Source organism: Castor canadensis, chromosome 6, assembly GCF_047511655.1.
Source record: "Castor canadensis chromosome 6, mCasCan1.hap1v2, whole genome shotgun sequence".
NCBI lineage: Eukaryota > Metazoa > Chordata > Mammalia > Rodentia > Castoridae > Castor > Castor canadensis.
In genome coordinates, this window is record NC_133391.1 from 102,670,152 (window position 1) to 102,690,329 (window position 20,178).

Genomic DNA, 20,178 nt, shown 5'->3' on the forward strand with positions numbered 1-20,178 from the left:
TTAGAACCAATCTAGGTGCCAAACATCCAACAATTACATAAAGAAAGAAAATGTGGTACATATATACAATTATTCAACCATTGGAGGAATAAATTATTTCATCTACAGAAAAATGAATAGAACTGGAGATCATCATTTTAAGCCAAATAAGCCAAGCTCAAAAAGACAAATACTACGTTTTTACTCATATGTGGAATCTAGACTACAAAAAATGATAGCATGACACAATTGCAAAAGGAGGACTTGTGGAAGACGGAAAAATTGGGTGGGAAGAACGGGAAAAGAGAGGATGACTTGAGGTGAATAGTATAGAAGCACATTATGCATGTATGAAAATATCATAATAAAACCCACCAAAAACTGTTAAAAAGAAGTGGGAAGCAGAGCAGGAGGTTAAGAAAGACTACTACAGATTTACAGATACAGTGAATTTAATGAAAGTACATTATAGGAGATTCGAAGATGGCAGCTAAAGGGAGGAAGCAGAAAGTGTGCCTCTTATAGGGAAATCTTGGAGAGACGCTGGAGACACACCTTGCAGGCAAAACCAACAAGAAGAGGCAAAACTTTGACCCCTCCACACCTCCAGCCTGCACAGAGCATCTCCACTTAACGTTAAACGGAGAAACCAGGAGGGCCCCCGGGGCACCAGTCGCCCGAGCCCAGAAGACATGGGAAGACGTGGACAAGTTTTGTTCTACTTTATGCGTCCCATTTGATGAGACAACTACAGAACAACATCTGAGGCACCATCTCCAGGATTGGAGACTGAGACGGACACCAAAATTATTAAGACTGAAACTTCACTGCATTTGAACATGGAGGTTTTTCCTTTTTATGTATTTTTCATTTTGTTTTATTGTATTTATATATATATATTTCTTTCATTTACTTATTTTTTATTTTTATTCTTATCTATTCTTTTTATTTTTTATTTTCAATCTTCTCTCTGTCTCTCTAATGCCTGTTCAGCTTACTGTCAATTAGTACACTAACACTCCCTGTTTATACCTTTGAAACTTTCTTGTTTGATTCCTTGTTTTGTTTTCTCCTACTTGTCTGTTTATTTGTTTTTCCCTTTTCTTTAACTTCTTGTTTTCCATCTCATCTCACCCTTCCATTCTAAATATTACCATTGTTATTATTACAAGCTAGAAAATGCTTAATTGCACACAGTACAGGGACAGTAACAACACCAAGGACAATGACAGGAAGACAGAAAAAACAGGGAAACCAGTTTCCCCACAGCAAAAAATTAGTACAGGAACCAGAGGGAAATGAAGAAAACAGATACTCAGATCCAGACTCCAACCAAAAGAAGATTAACTATGCCAAAGAACCCAATGAAGCCCACAAGAATAATTTAAAAGAAGACATACTACAGGTACTCAATGAGAATTCTATAGAGATGATAATGGATATGGTCAACCAAAATGTACAGGAGACACTCAAGAAATTCCAAAACAACAAAATAGAGAATTTGAAAAAGCAAAAGAAGAAATAAAGGAAATCATAGAAGCACTGTATAAACACCAAAGTGAAAGAGAGAACACGATTAATAAACAGATAAATGAACTCAGGACAAAAATAGACAACATTAAAGAGGAAACCACCCAGGATATAGAAAACCTCTGAAAAAAGAATGAAACAGAACTGCAAAACAAAACAGAAGGACAATTCAGCAGAATAGAACAAACATAAGCCAGAATCTCAGAATTTGAAGATGAAATGGTAATTAAAGGAAAAACCGAGGAACTATTAATTAAACAACTCAAGACCTGTGAAAAGAAAATGCAAGAACTCATTGACTCCATCAAAAGACCAACCTTGAGAATCATGGGCATCGAAGAAGGAGAAGAGGTGCAAGCGAAGGGAATGCATAATATATTCAACAAAATAATAATGGAAAATTTCCCAAATCTAGAGAAAGATATTCGCATACAGATGCAAGAGGCCTCCAGGACACCAAACAGACCAAATTAAAACAGAACCATCCCACAACACATCATCATTAAAACAACAAGTTCAGAAACTAGGGAAAGAATATTGAAGGCTGTAAGAGAGAAAAAACAAGTAACATACAAAGGTAAACCCGTCAAAATCACAGCAGACTTCTCAACAGAAACATTAAAAGCAAGAAGAGTGTGGGGTAAGATCTTCCAGGCACTGAATGAAAATAACTTAAACCCTAGGATACTCTACCCAGCAAAACTATCTTTCAAAATAGATGGAGCAACAAAAGTCTTCCATGATAAGCAGAAACTAAAACAATATGTGACCACAAAGCCAACACTACAAAAGATTCTGCAAGGGATTCTGCACACAGAAAGTGAAACCCAACTTAACCATGAAAAGACAGGCAGCACCAAACCACAGGAAAAGAAAAAGCAAGAAAGTAGAGAGTACCTCAACTTAGGTACACACAATCAAACCTTCAAACAACTAAGAAAACTAAATGACAGGAATCACCACATACCTATCAGTACTAACACTTAATGTTAATGAACTTAATTCACCCATCAAAAGGCACCGCTTGACGAAATGGATTAAAAAGGAAGATCCAACAATTTGTTGCTTACAGGAGACCCATCTCACTGACAGAAATAAGCATAGGCTTAGGATGAAAGGCTGGAAGAAGATTTACCAAGCCAATGGCCCCCGAAACAGGCAAGAGTAGCAATACTTATCTCTGACAAAGTAGACTTCAAACCTACATTGATCAAACGAGATAAAGAAGGACATTCCATACTAATAAAAGGGGAAATAGACCAAAAGGAAATAATAATCATCAACCAGTATGCACCCAATGTCAACGCACCCAATTTCATCAAACTACCCTGAAAGACCTAAAAGCATATATTAACGCCAACACAGTGGTTGTGCGAGACTGTAACACCCCCATTATCATCAATAGATAGGTCATCTAAACAAAAAATCCATAAAGAAATCCAAGATCTAAAATATACAATAGATCAAATGGCCCTACATGATGTCTACAGAACATTTCATCCAACTTCTACAAAATATACATTCTTCTCAGCAGCCCATGGAACCTTCTCCAAAATAGATCATATCCTAGGGCACAAACCAAGCCTCAGCAAATATAAGAAAATAGAAATTATACCGTGCATACTATCTGATCACAATGTAGTAAAAGTAGAACTCAACAACAAAAGTAAAGACAAAAAACATGCAAACAGCTGGAAACTAAATAACTCATTACTTGATGAACAATGGATCATCGATGAAATAAAAGAGGAAATTAAAAAGTTCCTGGAAGTCAATGAAAATGAAAACACAACCTACCGGACCTATGGGACACAGCAAAGGCAGTCCTGAGAGGAAAGTTTATAGCCATGAGTGCACATATTAAAAAGACTTAAAGATCCCAAATCAATGACCTAATGGTACATCTCAAACTCCTAGAAAAACAAGAACAAGCAAATCCCAAAACAAATAGAAGGAGAGAAATAATAAAAATAAGAGCTGAAATCAACGAAATAGAAACCAAAAAAACCATACAAAGAATTAATGAAACAAAAAGTTGGTTCTTTGAAAAAATAAACAAGATTGATAGACCCCTAGCAAACCTGACTAAAATGAGGAGAAAACCCAAATTAGTAAAATCAGGAATGCAAAAGGGGAGATAACAACAAACACCAAGGAAGTCCAGGAAATCATCAGAGACTACGTTGAGAACCTATATTCAAATAAATTTGAAAATCTTAAAGAAATGGACAGATTTCTAGATACAGATTTTTAAGATCTAGATTTCAGATTTTTAAGATTTTTTCTAGATTTCAGATTTTTAAGATCATCCAAAACAAAACCAAGAGGAAATTAATCACCTGAATAGACCTATAACACAAAATGAAATTGAAGCAACAATCAAGAGTCTCCCCAAAAAGAAAAGTCTAGGACCTGATGGATTCCCTGCTGAATTCTATCAGACCTTTAAAGAAGAACTGATACCAACCCTCCTTAAACTGTTCCACAAACTAGAAAGGGAAGGAAAACTGCCAAACACATTTTATGAAGCCAGTATTACACTTACCCAAAACCAGGCAAAGACACCTCCAAAAAGGAGAACTAGAGGCCAATCTCCTTAATGAACACTGATGCAAAAATCCTCAACAAAATAATGGCAAACCGAATTCAACAACACATCAAAAAGATTATTCACCATGACCAAATAGGCTTCATCCCAGGAATGCAGGGGTGGTTCAACATACGAAAATCAATAAACGTAATAAACCACATTAACAGAAGCAAAGACAAAAACCACTTGATCATTTCAATAGATGCAGAAAAAGCCTTTGATAAGATCCAACATCATTTCATGATAAAAGCTCTAAGAAAACTAGGAATAGAAGGAAAGTACCTCAACATTCTAAAAGATATATATGACAAACCTACAGCCAGCTTATACTTAACGGAGAAAAACTGAAACCATGCCCTCTAAAATCAGGAACCAGACAAGGATGCCCACTATCTCCACTCCTATTCAACATAGCACTGGAATTCCTAGCCAGAGCAATTAGGCAAGAAGAAGGAATAAAAGGAACACAAATAGGTAAAGAAACTGTCAAAATATCCCTATTTGCAGATGACATGATCCTATACCTTAAAGGCCCAAAAAACTCTACTCAGAAGCTTCTAGACATCATCAATAGCTACAGTAAGGAAGCAGGATATAAAATCAACATAGAAAAATCATTAGCATTTCTATACACTAACAATGAGCAAACTGAAAAAGAATGTATGAAAACAATTCCATTTACAATAGCCTAAAAAAAAATCAAATACCTAGGTGTAAACCTAACAAAAGATGTGAAAGACCTCTACAAGGAAAACTATAAACTTCTGAAGAAAGAGATTAAGGAAGACTATAGAGTGGAGAGATCTCCCATGCTCATGGATTGGTAGAATCAACATAGTAAAAATGTCTATACTCCCAAAAGTAATCTACATGTTTAATGCAATTCCCCTCAAAATTCCAATGACATTCATTAAAGAGATTGAAAAATCTACTGTGAAATTTATATGGAAACACAAGAGGCCACGAATAGCCAAGGCAATACTCAGTCAAAAGAACAATGCAGGAGGTATCACAATACCTGACTTCAAACTATATTACAAAGCAATAACAATAAAAACAGCCTGGTACTGGCACAAAAACAGACATGAAGACCAGTGGAACAGAATAGAGGATCCAGATATGAAGCCACACAACTATAACCAACTTGTCTTTGTCAAAGGAGCTAAAAATGTACGATGGAGAAATAGCAGCCTTTTCAACAAAAACTGCTGGGAAAACTGGTTAGCAGTCTGCAAAAAACTGAAACTACATCCATGTATATCACCCTGTACCAATATTAACTCAAAATGGATCAAGGATCTTAATATCAGATGACAAACTCTAAAGCTGATACAGGAAAGAGTAGGAAATACTCTGGAGTTAGTAGGTATAGGTAAGAACTTTCTCAACGAAACCCCAGCAGCACAGCAACTAAGAGATAGCATAGATAAATGGGGCCTCATAAAGCTAAAAAGCTTCTGTTCATCAAAAGAAATGGTCTCTAAACTGAAGAGAACACCCACAGAGTGGGAGAAAATATTTGCCAGCTACACATCAGACAAAGGACTGATAACCAGAATATATAGGGAACTTAAAAAACTAAATTCTTCCAAAACTAATGAACCAATAAAGAAATGGGCAAGTGAACTAAACAGAACTTTCTCAAAAGAAGAAATTCAAATGGCCAAAAAACACATGAAAAAATGCTCACCATCTCTAACAATAAAGGAAATGCAAATTAAAACCACACTAAGATTCCACCTCACCCCTGTTAGAATAGCCATCATTAGCAACACCACCACCAACAGGTGTTGGTGAGGATGTGGGGAAAAAGGAACCCTCTTACACTGTTGGTGGGAATGTAAACTAGTACAACCACTCTGGAAAAAAATTTGGAGGCTACTTAAAAAGCTAAACATTGATCTACCATTTGATCCAGCAATACCACTCTTGGGGATATACCCAAAAGACTGTGACACAGGTTACTCCAGAGGGCACCTGCACACCCATGTTTATTGCAGCACTATTCACAATAGCCAAGTTATGGAAACAGCCAAGATGCCCCACTACTGACAAATGGATTAAGAAAATGTGGTATCTATACACAATGGAATTTTATGCAGCCATGAAGAAGAACGAAATGTTACATTTGCTGGTAATTGGATGGAATTGGAGAACACCATTCTTAGTGAGGTTAGCCTGGCCCAATAGACCAAAAATCGTATGTTCTCCCTCATATGTGGACATTAGATCAAGGGCAAACACAAGGGGATTGGACTTTGAGCACATGATAAAAGCGAGAGCACACAAGGGAGGGGTGAGGATAGGTAAGACACCTAAAAAATTAGCTAGCATTTGTTGCCCTTAACACAGAGAAACTAAAGCAGATACCTTAAAAGCAACTGAGGCCAATAGGAATAGGGGACCAGGAATAGAGAAAAGGTTAGATCAAAAAGAATTAATCTAGAAGGTAACACACACACACAGGAAATTAATGTGAGTCAACTCCCTGTATAGCTATCCTTATCTCAACCAGCAAAAACACTTGTTCCTTCCTATTATTGCTTATACTCTCTCTTCAACAAAATTAGAGAGAAGGGCAAAATAGTTTCTGCTGGGTATTGAGGGGGTGAGGGGGAGAGGGGGGGCAGAATGGGTGGTAAGGGAGGGGGTGGGGGCAGGGAGGAGAAATGACTCAAGCCTTGTATGCACATATGAATAATAAAACAATAAAAAGAAAATAAATAAATAAAAGTACATTATACTCATGTTGTAAATACCACAATGAAACCCCTTTGTACAATTAATTTATGCTAATAAAATTTTTTGTTTGTTTGTTTGTTTTTTTCATTTTTCTTTTATTTAAAACAAATGGAATCAAATGTGAGTTCCACCACTGAGTGTGTGATCTTGAGCAAGTTATTTAACAACACTGTGCAGAATTTTCATCTTAAAATGAACACAAGAATTTCCATTTTACAGGCTGGACATGAACATGTAACAAAATCACTCATTTAAAGGAGTATTTGCTGAGTAGTATGTGCCTGTATCTTTTAGGTCCCAAGGATGTAGCAGCGGACAAAGCAAACTCCATCCACATGGATCTTACAGTTAATGGAAAGGAACAAATAATGAAAAAAATAAATGTATATGTTCCAGATGGTGACAAATATTATAAGAAAAAGATTAAGAAGTTAATGACGGGAGTGCTAGGAGGGAGGGCTGCTTTTTGTACGCAGCCATAATCAGTGTAAGGCACTTACAGGAGTATATAGCAATACAAATGTTACCTGCAATTATTTAAAGAAAGTAATATGCTGAATACCAATAAAATAACTTTAGACAATCATAAATAAATTGAATACACTATAACATGGATGGCTTATCCTTTCCACAGATAATTATCTTCTAATTTTCTTCCCATTCTAACTTTTAGAAATACATTCAAAAAACTGTTATCTAAATGCACATTCTTAAGTATATGAAAAACTATGTAAGGCTCCCGTGTTGGCCTTGAAAGATTACTCTGTATTGAGTTGGTGTTTGTTATATATTTCAGACATTATTATCTTATCCTACTTTGTGTTCAGATGTCACTCAATAACCAAATATCCACCTGATGTGGACACCTATGAGTATAAATAAAAAACTCTTCTGTTACAGTGCAGTTATGTTATATAAACTCAAGTATCCAGTCTATTAATATTACAAGTAATAATTAAGTTGGAAATTGATATCCAAACTTTCTAATATTCTAACACTTGAAAATAATATATTTGAACATGGTTAGATTTTTTTAACATTGAACATGTGTTTAAGCCTTAAAAACATAAGGCTTAAAAATAAGTTGAAAATTTAAGTGTAAATAAAAGTAAAACCTCATAAAATAGCAGTGTGGTGATAAAATGGTCAGTGAGCAGTAAAATGAATGGTTATAGTTATCACCTGAGAAATGCATCCCACCCACAGCCTGTCTTACTCATACTACATCCTATAACATTCACGGAGCTCCATGGCAAAGGCAGGTGCTCTATAACCACCATCCATTAATGTCTTAGGAAAAAATGGGAGAAGACTACATATGAAATAAATTTTATGTACATCTAAATAATCCACAGGTATTTTAAATGAATACTCTCAAAAATATTTATCATAAAGGCTCTATGAATTTTATAGAAGAAGCATTATTATTCTATTTTTTATTATTATACCATCTCTAAAATTATACATTATGTTTCTTATAAACAAGTAGTAAGGAAAACATTTTTATACTAACCATAAAATATATCAGATAGCAAAAATATTTCTCACTTCATTTTTATTAAGTATTATGTTAATAAGACAATGGGTCTTGACTCTTAAAATTATAACCTTCAGGTATGGGCTCTAAAGTGCTATCATTTAATGTGATTTCAGACTAAACTTACCTCAAAAGTCACAGTAACCATTCCATAGGTCCCCTTTTCCCTGATGAGAGTAAGAGGCACAGACTCATTTCTGCCCCTGGGCTCACTCACTGTGATTGACGAAGGCTATCAGGAAGAATAAAGTCAGTCATTGATCAGAGGTAGGAAGAGGTTAAAAACTGTTACCTTATAATAAATTTTCACAGGAAAATCAATTGACATTGCACTATAAGAAGATGGCATTCTTGCCAGAACTAATGGCCATGCGATATTCTGTGGTTAATAAAACTGCTGAAAAAAATTAAAAATAATAGAGTAAATGGAATATAAAACTAACCAAACTAAAGATGTAGGTTGTTGTCCTGGTTCTATCACCAACTATCTGTTCTGCTCAGGAATTTAGCTGAAAGATGATACATCAAAATACAAGGCCCAGTAGGTAACAGAAATGAGTTAAGGCTCCAAATCAAGCAAGTAGCTCACTGAAATCACTACTTGCCATTGCTCCCAAACCTGTTGCCTTGTCATCAGTCAGTTTGTCATTGGAAACTAGACAATTTCTAATGACTCTCAGGACATAACCACTGCCAGAAGAAAAACAGTGAGAACTTCAAATGTTGTAACATGCTAGCATGGCTGGCTGAAACTCAGAGTTGGCAAAGAGAAAAAAGAAAGCACCAAGTACATAATGGCAGCAGTGCCACCTCTCAGGGTGTGTCAAAATCCCCATCCATAAGTGGGGCTGGGAATGCCTGTCCCAAAGTGTTGTGAAAAGATTTCAATGAGATAACTTATATCAAGTGCTTATCCTGCTACCTGACATATACTGAAGGTTCGGCAAATGTTGGCTATTACTATCATCGTCATGCTCATTAGCAATATAACCATCATGAAGACAGGAAACTGAAGCTGGCTTATTGAGCGTGTACTGTGTGAGCTTGAGAGTTACTCAGTTTAATTTTAAGGATGTGAGCCCAAGTTGGAACCTGTTGGAAACTGCTGGTCAGCACTGCGACCAATTCCAGAGACTAGGATTCATTCCTAGAGGATGAGATATACAATGTCCAATAAAAAGAAAAATTAAAGAACAGGAAAAAAATCTTTAAAGAAAATGTGGTATATATACACACAATGGAGTTTCACTAATTCATTTAGAAGAATGAGATTATGTCACTTGTTGGAAAATGGATGGAACTGGAGATCATCGTGTTAAGTGAAATAAGCCAGTTCCACAAAGACAAGTATTGCATGTTTTCTCTTATTTGTGGAAACTATGGGGAAAGCAAAACAAAAAACCAAGGTCAAGAAAATAAAAGCAGACCACTAGGGAGGTTGAAGGGGAAGGGAAAAGGGGAGAGGGGAGGGAGATAAGAAAAAGTAATAGAAAGGGTGACTATGATCAAAGTACATTATATATATATGAAAATGTCACAATGAAAGTCCTTACTATGCAAAATTTAATATACACCAATTTAAAAAAATCAGTATGAAGCTGGAGGTGATAAGTTCGAAGGGAATGTAGAAAGAAGGCAGTATGAAAGAAGTTAAACAATTAAAGGAGCCTGCTTCATGATAATTCCCTTTTATTCAAATAGAAATGATTCAGTAATTAGTTTAATTAATGTTTATAAATTTCATACAATGCAGGTTACCAAATAGGTACTAAATTGCAGTTAGCCAAATACTCATTTTAATGAAGATATTGCAACTGTAAAAAATCATATTTACCTAAGCCCACCTTGTTTCAAAGATAACTTAAGGAACTGAGAAGGTGACATGAAATGCAACCACTAGCAGTAGTGTTCTAAATCGGAAAACAAAAAAAAAAGCTTGGAAGTATGGTATCAGATCTTATTAATGATGCTTAGTAACATGATTTAAAAAGACCTGCAGGAAGATTATTATAGCCTAAATCTTAGTGGACAAATAGAATTGTAGTGGAGGGAAAATTTCATTTTGGCTTGAGAAGTGGAAAGCATTTCTCTGGAGGAGGGACTTATTTTGACTGTTTCTAAAAATAAAGTCCTCTGAACATGGGATCAATCAGAAGCACAGGAATTTTGTATTCAGGGAAAGAGAATAAATGGCTGAGCAAAATTCAGGGGAAGGATGGAGTTTTAATCTTCACAAAATATGGATTAATAGGAACATCTCAAGGTGGAGACTGACTAGAGAATTTTGAGGAGTTAAAATGTCTGCTACTTAATTTTAAGTTTAACTGTAGGTTCAGTATTCTTTCAATATGTTTTCTCATTTTGCATGTTACTTCAAACATTCAAATGAGTCTGGTAAGTGAACAATGCTTTCTTCAAGAGGCATTTGGGGAAATCAGCAAAAGTTGCCTAGGTACACATCTGAGGTAGAGACCAGCAAATGGAGGTAGCACGTGAGTCACGTGGAATGACCAGCAGAGAGAGATTATGACAGCAATGACCAAGAGCACAGAAGCCTCCTCAGCTTGTGAAGATCTCACAGATAACAAATGGAAGGCACATGGAATGGGATGGAAATATAGTTAAGCAAGTTTTATTTAAATATGAAAACACAGAATGGCACTAGCTAACATCATGAAAACTAATAAAAAATTTAATGAACTACTGTCTAGTAATTATTAGGATCATCACATTATAACCATACCATATTAAATGAAATAATTCCAAAAGCATTGTCATTTGATAATATTGTCACAGTAACAGTCCTTGGCCATCCAAGCTTCATGTTTGCTGAAGGCTTCTAAAATGAAAGTCCAAATTAAAATAACAAATATTAGACTAATAATAATAATTTAATACAATTTCTGTCTCCAAGTAGTTATTCAGAACATGAGAAAAAAATACAAATACACTTTTAGTGCAAAGATTAAGAAAGCATATTTAAATTAAGTCAATGTGATAAAGAAGTCCCAAATAAGAATTTTTCAAAATATTTTATAAATCACTGACCACTATTAATAACATGTAATAGTATAATTATAAGTAATCACTGGCTAGTAATACTGCATTATAAATTATGTTGTAACTGCTATGTGTCATTGCTAATACAATAGAATTATATATGTAATATGAAATTCTATTCAAATATGATTTTTTCCTTACCTATAGACGGTACTGAAACTTAAGAATTAGTCTATAAATCATAGAAGCAAATTAAAGATAAAATATTAAAGCAATTTTTCTTATGAAACTCTTAAGAGTTTTCTACATTTCTATTGATAGTAAAGCAGCATAAAGGAATATGAAAAAAGAGTGAATTATAAAATCAAAACATAACTGCTTCAAGTATCAGTTTCACAAAAATTTTATAATCATACTGACACTATTTTCTAAAAAAAAATTCCCAACGCCCTTTATAAAATTAACTAGAATGGTGTTAGAAGCCATTGCCTCAATCTAATAGATCAAGTCACAAAGCTCAATTAAATTTTAGGCTATTCAAGTTATGCCCCCCATCCCGGCAGCAGTACTCTGAATTTATTCTGAGGCACAGTGACCTCTTCCATGCTTGCTTTTTGTATCCTTCTCTTTTGAACTCAGAAGTCATGGTCATTCATTGTGCACTTGGTAGTTGGGGGAGGGCTTAAAGAGAAAGGGGTCAAGGGAAGACAAGGTTTTCTGCAGCATTTATCATGCAACTCCTAAGTAAACTGATTGGACCCACACACTAGTTGTATGATCTTCTAAACAGGATTATCTGAGGGAATAACAAGACCATGAGATTGCCAAACAGATTGTCAGATCTGGTTTCTATGAAAACCACTACCAATCACTTGAATTGGCTTATCTGTAGGTAAAACAGATTTTTAAGTGTTGCAAGATTTTTATGAGTTTAAGATTAAGGGGGAAAGAAGAACTTACTTGTAATGTTAAATGAAAAATAAAAGTTTCATCAGGTTCTGGAAGGTCATCATCACATACTGCTAAGTACACAGTCCTATTTGTTTCTCCAGCAGGTATAAAAGCTGCAGCATATGTGTCAAAAAAGTCACCAGTGTCCTCTCCATACAGCTATCAAAATGCAAAATAAAGGTCATTCTTGCTGAACACAGAATGAAGACAAGTAAATGTGATGCTAATTGGAGCACTAAAAGTAAAAGGCATAAATGAAATGACACTTGATTTATTTATATTAAGGAAGAAAATGAAATTACATAGAATACTAACAATTGCATAGGAAAGAAATGCGGTGATTTTTTTTCCCTGCCTCTTAATTAATCTCAAGTAGACTACAGCAAACCTAATCCAGAGACAAACTGTATTTAAGACTCTAATGAAGAAGAGAAGAAAGCAGACTGCCAAAACTATCAGGATAATCAATTCATTTTCCCAATCTGTTTTAATGAAATTGTTCTGCCCAAACTTTCAACCTCAAGTTGTATTTACATCATCCCACAGCAACTCCAGTAAAGACCCAAATCTTTTAGCATCCCAAATCTTTTAGTCATTATAAACTTTAATGTTTTAAGATCTTATTCTGTAAAATCAGCATTGCTAATAAGATTCAAGAGAATAATAATTATGAAATTAAAAAGAAATAATTTATTATGCAAATCCAAATGAGATTTCTTTCACCAAGGATCTTAAAATCAATAATATAGTCATTAGGGAAAAAATTATTTTATATAAATAAAAGTGTAGAGCATGTAGGGAAATCTTAGTCAATGTTCAGTTCCAATTTATAAAAATAATTAAGTTTTAAACATTTGAGAAATCAAAATAGGTTGCCAAAAGTGTTGGAAAAGTTGTATTGTTATTACAGAAAATAAGTGTTTTTAGAAAGCAGTGTAAAAAGCCCCTGAAATAATCAGAAAAATACAGTATCCAACATATGAAAATTATGTAACAATCCAAAATATGGTAAAATGGGCATGTATATAGATAGCTTTATCAGAATAATATTCATAACAGCAAAAACTGGAAGCAACCTCAATGAAAAATAGTTGAGCAGTGATTAGGATACAATGATGGCAGTATCAAGAAAACTGAAAATGACAGAGCAACCTGAAAAATTATTAGGATACAACCAAAATTACATAAAAAGATTGCCAAACATACTGTACACTTGAACTAAAGATAAATTCTACAAATATATAGATACATATAAATAAAAACTAAAAGCAATGTACAAAATTATAATATTGGATTGTTTTCATAGCTGTTTTTTCTTCTTTTACGATGTTTCATGACATCATAATTGAAACTATTGCTTTAAAAAACTTATTTTTGCAAAAAAAACTTCCAAGTACTTTCAGCCTCAAATAAAGCACTGTATTTAGTGATTATATGACAATACTTTCTGGTTTAGACAGAGATATGCACATAGCTCACACAATCTATTCAAAATTAAATGCATAACATAGATCAAAAGTCTTACAAATTCCACTTAACTTTTAATTAAGTTAATATACATAATTTCTCCCACAGAAAGAACTCTCTAACAGAACATAGGTTTTTTTCTATTGCTATTTTCTCTCTTAAACATTCCCTATAATTTGTCTAAATAACCCCATAATAACTGTCTAAACAGAGATGCTACAACTCAAATAAAATGTTCATATTTTTAAATATCATATGAACACTTCAAAATTATCAGCCTTTCCCTTTAAAAATACAATTATCAAATGCACATGGGTATATGCAAGCACTCTATGAACCTATAAGAGACACAGTGGAATCACTTATCCTAATGAAAATCATTTATCATAACAAAACTATTATTCAGAATCTCAAACAGTAAAAAAGAATTCTTGCCATTAAAACTAAGAAATTTCATATGTATTAAGTAAGAATAGTACTATAATAACTTCTTACCGATACAACTGCAGTAACATTTGCTGGCTCTCCTATCCTTTCAATGACAAGACGAATAACTGTTGTACTTGTTTCATTAACGATAAATTCTGTTTGCCCAGCAAACCTTATTTCTGTTTCTCCAAATGCAAAATGAATGAGCAAAGCTGAAAGAAGATTTACTAATAAAGACGCAGAGGGCATCCCTAGAGGAAAAAAGAAAAAATTATTTATAAAACTGTCTAATACATTTTCTTTTTCTTTGACAGTACTGAGGTTTGAAGTCAGGGCTTCACTTTGTGAGGCATGGCTGTTCCACTTGAGGCACACCTCTTTCCCTTTTTGTTATGATTATTTTGAAGATAGGGCCTCACTTTTTCCCAGTCTGTGGCCAGCCTGGGCCACAATCCTCCTGTTTTGTGCTTTCCCTGGTAGCTGGGATAACAAGTGTGCACCACCACACCCAGCTGTTGTCCACTGAGATAGGGTCTTAAGAACTTTTTTTGCCTAGGCTGTGCTGGAGCTGTGATCCTCCAGATCTCAGCCTCCTAAGTAACTAGGATTACAGGCCTGAACCTTTGACACTCAGTCTAGTACATTTCATTAGTTTGTTCTCTGCAAATATAGAGTGAACAAATAAAGCATAAACACATCAAATATTAAGCCATCTAACATAAATATGCTTCAACAGAAAGTAAGCTGAAAATCACTTCTCTTCTTAAGGTTCTCCTTTTATTAACAGTAATTACTTTCTCATCTTTAGCTCCTACATCAGGATAGTAATTGTAAAATAAACATTATTAAATCCAGGAATAGTAGGAGAGGGGATAAAGGAAAATGATGGAGAGGGTGAATTCAATTATGATATACTGTGAGAACTTTTGTAAGTGTCACAATGTACCTCCAGTGCAATTTAAAAAAAACCTTATTGTCACACTTTAGCCTGAGAAAAACCTAGGCAACAACATAGAAAAACAAACTCCACTTGCCCCAAATGAAACTATGAAATACAAGTCAAAACTAAAGCCATTGAAGCTGAAGCTTAGCAATAAAAAGATGTCTTGGTTGGTGTTTACATTTTCTTTAAATTGGTCTTAAGATTTAAAATCTTTTTAGTCATTACAAAGAACTACTAATCCTTTCAAGGAAGAGCTGAATTTCCAAGACTTAAATTTCTTCCATTTTATTAGCTAAAATTCTAATACCACTTCTTTAAAAATGTCCATAATGGTTTTAAATATGCAAATTTGGTCAAGTGTATACTTCCCTCTTTCCATAACTGCTATTGCTTTCTTCTTACTACAATACCTGTGTTTATGAGTCATCAATATTGTTCCTACTTTCAGTTCTGTGTGATTCTAGTGCTTTCAAAAGCACAACATTAATGGCCTCTTGAAAGTACTGCTGCTTTGTAATGTAGATGTACCTCTAAAAATGTGAACAATTTATCTCACGGATCATTAAGATTCCAATGGATCTATGTGATCAGTCACACGAACATAACAAGTTCACGCATTTTAAAGCACTTTAAGGGAGAGTTGCATTACCTACTCTGTGAGCCAACATGCTTTACTTTGGCCAAGAAGCAATAAAACTTTCATGTATATGGTAGTTCCACATGGCTACACATGACTTATTTAGAAATCACCAAGTACACAAATTTTTGATATATTTTAGCATTTAAATGCAAATTTTTTTCAGTCAAGTATACTCAGACAATGTAGTCTGAGATGGTTGAATGATGGCTCATATGTCTCCAATTGTGAAAAATCTGTAGATAGAAAATTCAGAGTTCAGATAGAGTCCAGGAAAGAGACATGGACCAAGTGGGAGAGAGATTCTGGAAAACTAAGATACATTTTACACCTGTCCTGTCTGTCCAAGCAAGTCTATCATGAGATTAAGAGATTTGGGGGGAAGAACCAAAACAGTTCTTCACCAGCTGCAAACTCCTCCCTGACTTCCAATTCAACAACTTTCATGCTTTCCCATGCTTCCCATGGGTGGGAGCAGTTCTGACCTAAACCAAAGCCAAATGGAGAAGATCTTTTGTGTAGTTTTAAAGCCAGAATGATTTCACACCCCACTTATGACAAATAGTGGGAACGAAATGGCCTAGGGGTGATAGAAAGAGCACAGAATGGAGGGGTGAGACTGTAGCAACTTAGGCCTTGAGTATAAAAGAAAAAGACAACTTTGGTATACTGTGATTGTGAAAGAAAAATTTCAAACCTTTGAACAGAAGATATTTCAGAACATGAGTTGAGGGAATTAAGAAGACATCTGAAGTTCAAAGTGAGAGAAAGGGACAGTGAGTTTGAAGCATGAAAACAGGGAATCACTAACAAAGGAGAGCAGTTCTCCAGACTGTCCTGTGTAAGAATCATCTCGGGGTACTGGTTAAAATGCCAATTCTCACTCTCAGAAATTGTGATCCAGTGGGTCTAAGCTAGGGTCAGGAATCCGTATTTAATAAGGATCTTGTTCATTCTGATGCAGCTAATGCCTGCGGAACACATAAAAACACTGTCCTAGGGTGTGAGGAATGTGTCCTACAGTGGACATAAGGAAGCCCCCATTTGTAGTTTTAAGTTAGTCACTGAATTTTTCAATGCTACAGACAAGAACTTTCTACAGACTTCCTCTTATGCTTTTCTACTATTCTGATGTTATATTTTAAAATTCCACATACCCTAAAGAAAAACTACAACGGCCTGTGGAGCGTCATCATACAGCAACTATTTTTATAGTACTGTATTAAGTTTTTTTATACACAATAATGCATTTAGTTCCCAAAACTCTGTGAAGGTTAGGACATCAATGATTGCATTTTATACCTGTGGAAACTAAGCACAGACAGAGTAATTCACATGCATTGCCACTCAGTTGAGTAAGTGGATGGGCAAGTTTTGAATCCTGGAGTCCATCATCAGAATCTCTACCCAGAAACCCCAATATACTGCCTCTTACATTTATTACTACAAATCACACAGCTCCTTCTTGCAAACATATGGTAGATTATTTATGCTACATGTTTCCAAACATTCAAATACTTTAAACTTATGCAAAACAATCAAATCTGCCATAAAACTCATAATTATGAGTCTTCCTTAAGATTTCACCTTATTATTCTGATAAACATTACATGTGTTTAAATGACATTACAGTTCTCTTGACTAGTTAAATATTTAGCAGGATTTTTTAGTGTCTGGACCAATAAGCCCAAATGCTGCATGCTTACAATTTCCCAGGCAATTAGAAATCCAAGATCTTGCATTTAAGTCAGTAAATTCATCTTAAATTGGTCCACATCAATGAGTTTTGAGATTATGCAAAATGAACAAACAAGTGTGATTGGAAATGCTTCAAACTGTGTGACATCATTGATAATTGAACCTCCTTTCATCTTTTCACACTGTAAGAAAGGTTGTTGGGACAAAGTTGGCATTGAGTAGACATTAAAAGATGAAACAACAGCTCTAAAAATGAAGTTTCCATTAAAAATGAAGGCAGGCATAATTACACAAAAACTAAATAAGAGCAACTAAAAACATTTTTCCTCTATCATGCTAAAAAATCTGGTGTTTGGGAATTCCTTTAGTTTATATTAAACTAAAAAAGCTAGTTATTTGTAAATGACACAATTACTAATGTTACTAATATTTAGGTCACTTTCTCTTATATTAGATTTAATAAAAATTTTATATGCCCTATCAGACCACTTATTTTAAATTCCTCTATAAAATGAATTTCAAACAACATATGTTTAAAGACTGTAAAGTACATACTTCATATCCTGTCACAATTGTGAAAGAACAATTTTTGGTCACTGAAATCCTCCTTCTTCTCTCTAATGGCATGCCACTCCAGTATTTAAATCCTCTCATTTCCAACATTACCCAAGTCCTTTTCATACCCCCCACTCTTGCTCGGCATGATTCAGAGGAAATTAAAATTGCTCCTGCCAACAGATCACTCATCTCTTAATAGGCTTCTTATTTTGATCTTGTTCAGATGGCATTGAGATATAGGCTACTTTCTTGCTTCTTATACCCTGAATTATACTATAAAGTTTTGATTGTCTTGATAACACAAATTCTCAAGTTGTTGAATTCCGGTAATGAAAGTCAGGATAACTAATAAGTCACCTAGCAAGAAAGAAGTTTGGAATTTACATTTGGAATATATCAGAATAGGTCTTAAAACATAAATTGATTGCTTTCAGAAGTACAGCTTACAGCTTTATACACTGGAGTTACTCCACATTGTGTAACATCGTGTGCTAATCACTGACGACACCAATATAGTCAAGATATGGCCTGTGGCTCCCAGATACTCACAGGGAGAGGTATATGATTCAGATGAGGAAAATCAAAGCCAAGAAGACAGAATTCCGAGACTTATATTCAAACATTGGAATGTCACTGCTTCTACCAACAGGGTTTGTGTTGTGATGACCGAGTTCATTTCCCCCACAATCTGGAAATGAAGCTAGCACAGCTGAAGACAGAGCCAAAAGGGGAGGAATCATGTCTTTATAATAATCCAACTTTAGTTTCTGAATCCAGCTTTCCCTTGAATTGTTCTTACTGAGAAAATAAATTATACTTTGTTTCTAGCTAGTTTCGTTTGGACTTCCTGTCACTTTTCCTTTTTATTTTAGTTATCTTTTTAGGTAGGATCTCAGGTTTTGCCCTCAGACCATGATCCGCCTACCTACAGCATCCCTCATTACAGAAGCAGTCTCATCCAGCTTATACATCGAGATGTGGTCTCACTAACTTTTTATCTGGGCTGACTGAACCACTGTCCTCCCAATCCCTGCTTCCCAAAGTGCTGGGATTACAGATGTGAGCCACCTTACCTGATCCTGTCACTTTTAACATGAATATTTACCATCAATTCCATTCTAAAACATTATGAGTATACCAAATGGGAGGTCCCTCTTCCATACTCTAACTCACAACAGTATTAGTTTTTTCTAAGCAACTGTGAGAGGACACCACTCTTGCTATTTTACCTATTATGTGCTCAGTATTTTCACCCTCTACCTCAAAACTGGTAATCATTATTAATGAAATTTAGGAAACTTAGATAAACCAAAGATGCCTTCAGAATACAGCACAACATGACAGAATTGACCCAGTTCCTGAAAATATTAATGCCCTTCTGATTGTCACCAAGGAACGCCAATATCAGGCTTCTTTAAATTAACCTGGCATTCCTATTTGCTAGGAACCTCTTTCTTTCATTTTGAAATCCTACTGATATTTGCCCAACTTCATTCTTCATTTGACTTTCTAAGCATGTAAACTCACTAAATGACATAAAACTGCCCTCACCAAAAACAATGTGCCTTAACAGTTGAATTCTAAGTCTTCAACTAGGCTGTAATCTTTACCCATCTAACTCCATACTGATGAATAGCTTAGAAAATGTAACAGGCATGGCATAAACTGAGAAAATGGGAATAGCATTCTATTTCTAGCCTTGATAACTCTGTAAAAGCAGAGTAGGATAAGGAACAGAGTAAAATAAGTGAATGCAAACCGAGATCCAAAGGATGACAGTGTTAAGGAAAAGAAGAACTCAACTGATCTGGCAGTAATCAACTTCCATAAAAACCTCTCCTTGAGGCTAGGACGTGGGTCAGTAGTAGACTACTCACCTAAGTTTACTCAAAGCCCTGGGTTTAATCCCCTACATCAGAAAAAAGAAAAGACACCATTCCTTAATTTGAAGGTTAACTCTGACTTCTTTATCCCCATATTCCCCCATTCCTATAATAGTTTCAACAGGTTTCATTTTTCCATTTTCATACAAGAGTACATAATATTTTATAAGTTTCAGAATAAAGAAATTGTACAATACCTACGAGTGATAGCACAAGGTCCTAAAAAGTCAAACA

At 34.8% G+C, this 20,178-nt stretch overlaps 1 protein-coding gene across 5 annotated transcripts in view; it reads right to left on the reverse strand.

Annotated features, from left to right (window-relative positions):
• Adgrv1 (adhesion G protein-coupled receptor V1) overlaps window positions 1-20,178 on the reverse strand; it is a 609,243-nt gene that overhangs the window by 564,216 nt on the left and 24,849 nt on the right. For all 5 annotated transcript variants that reach the window (XM_074077095.1, XM_074077094.1, XM_074077093.1 and 2 more), the window contains exons 2-5: window positions 14,292-14,476; window positions 12,339-12,488; window positions 11,122-11,217; window positions 8,506-8,610 (exon numbers count right to left, since the gene is read on the reverse strand). In XM_074077095.1, the coding sequence (XP_073933196.1) occupies window positions 8,506-8,610; window positions 11,122-11,217; window positions 12,339-12,488; window positions 14,292-14,476 (536 nt within the window). The remainder of the gene's footprint in view (window positions 1-8,505; window positions 8,611-11,121; window positions 11,218-12,338; window positions 12,489-14,291; window positions 14,477-20,178) is intronic.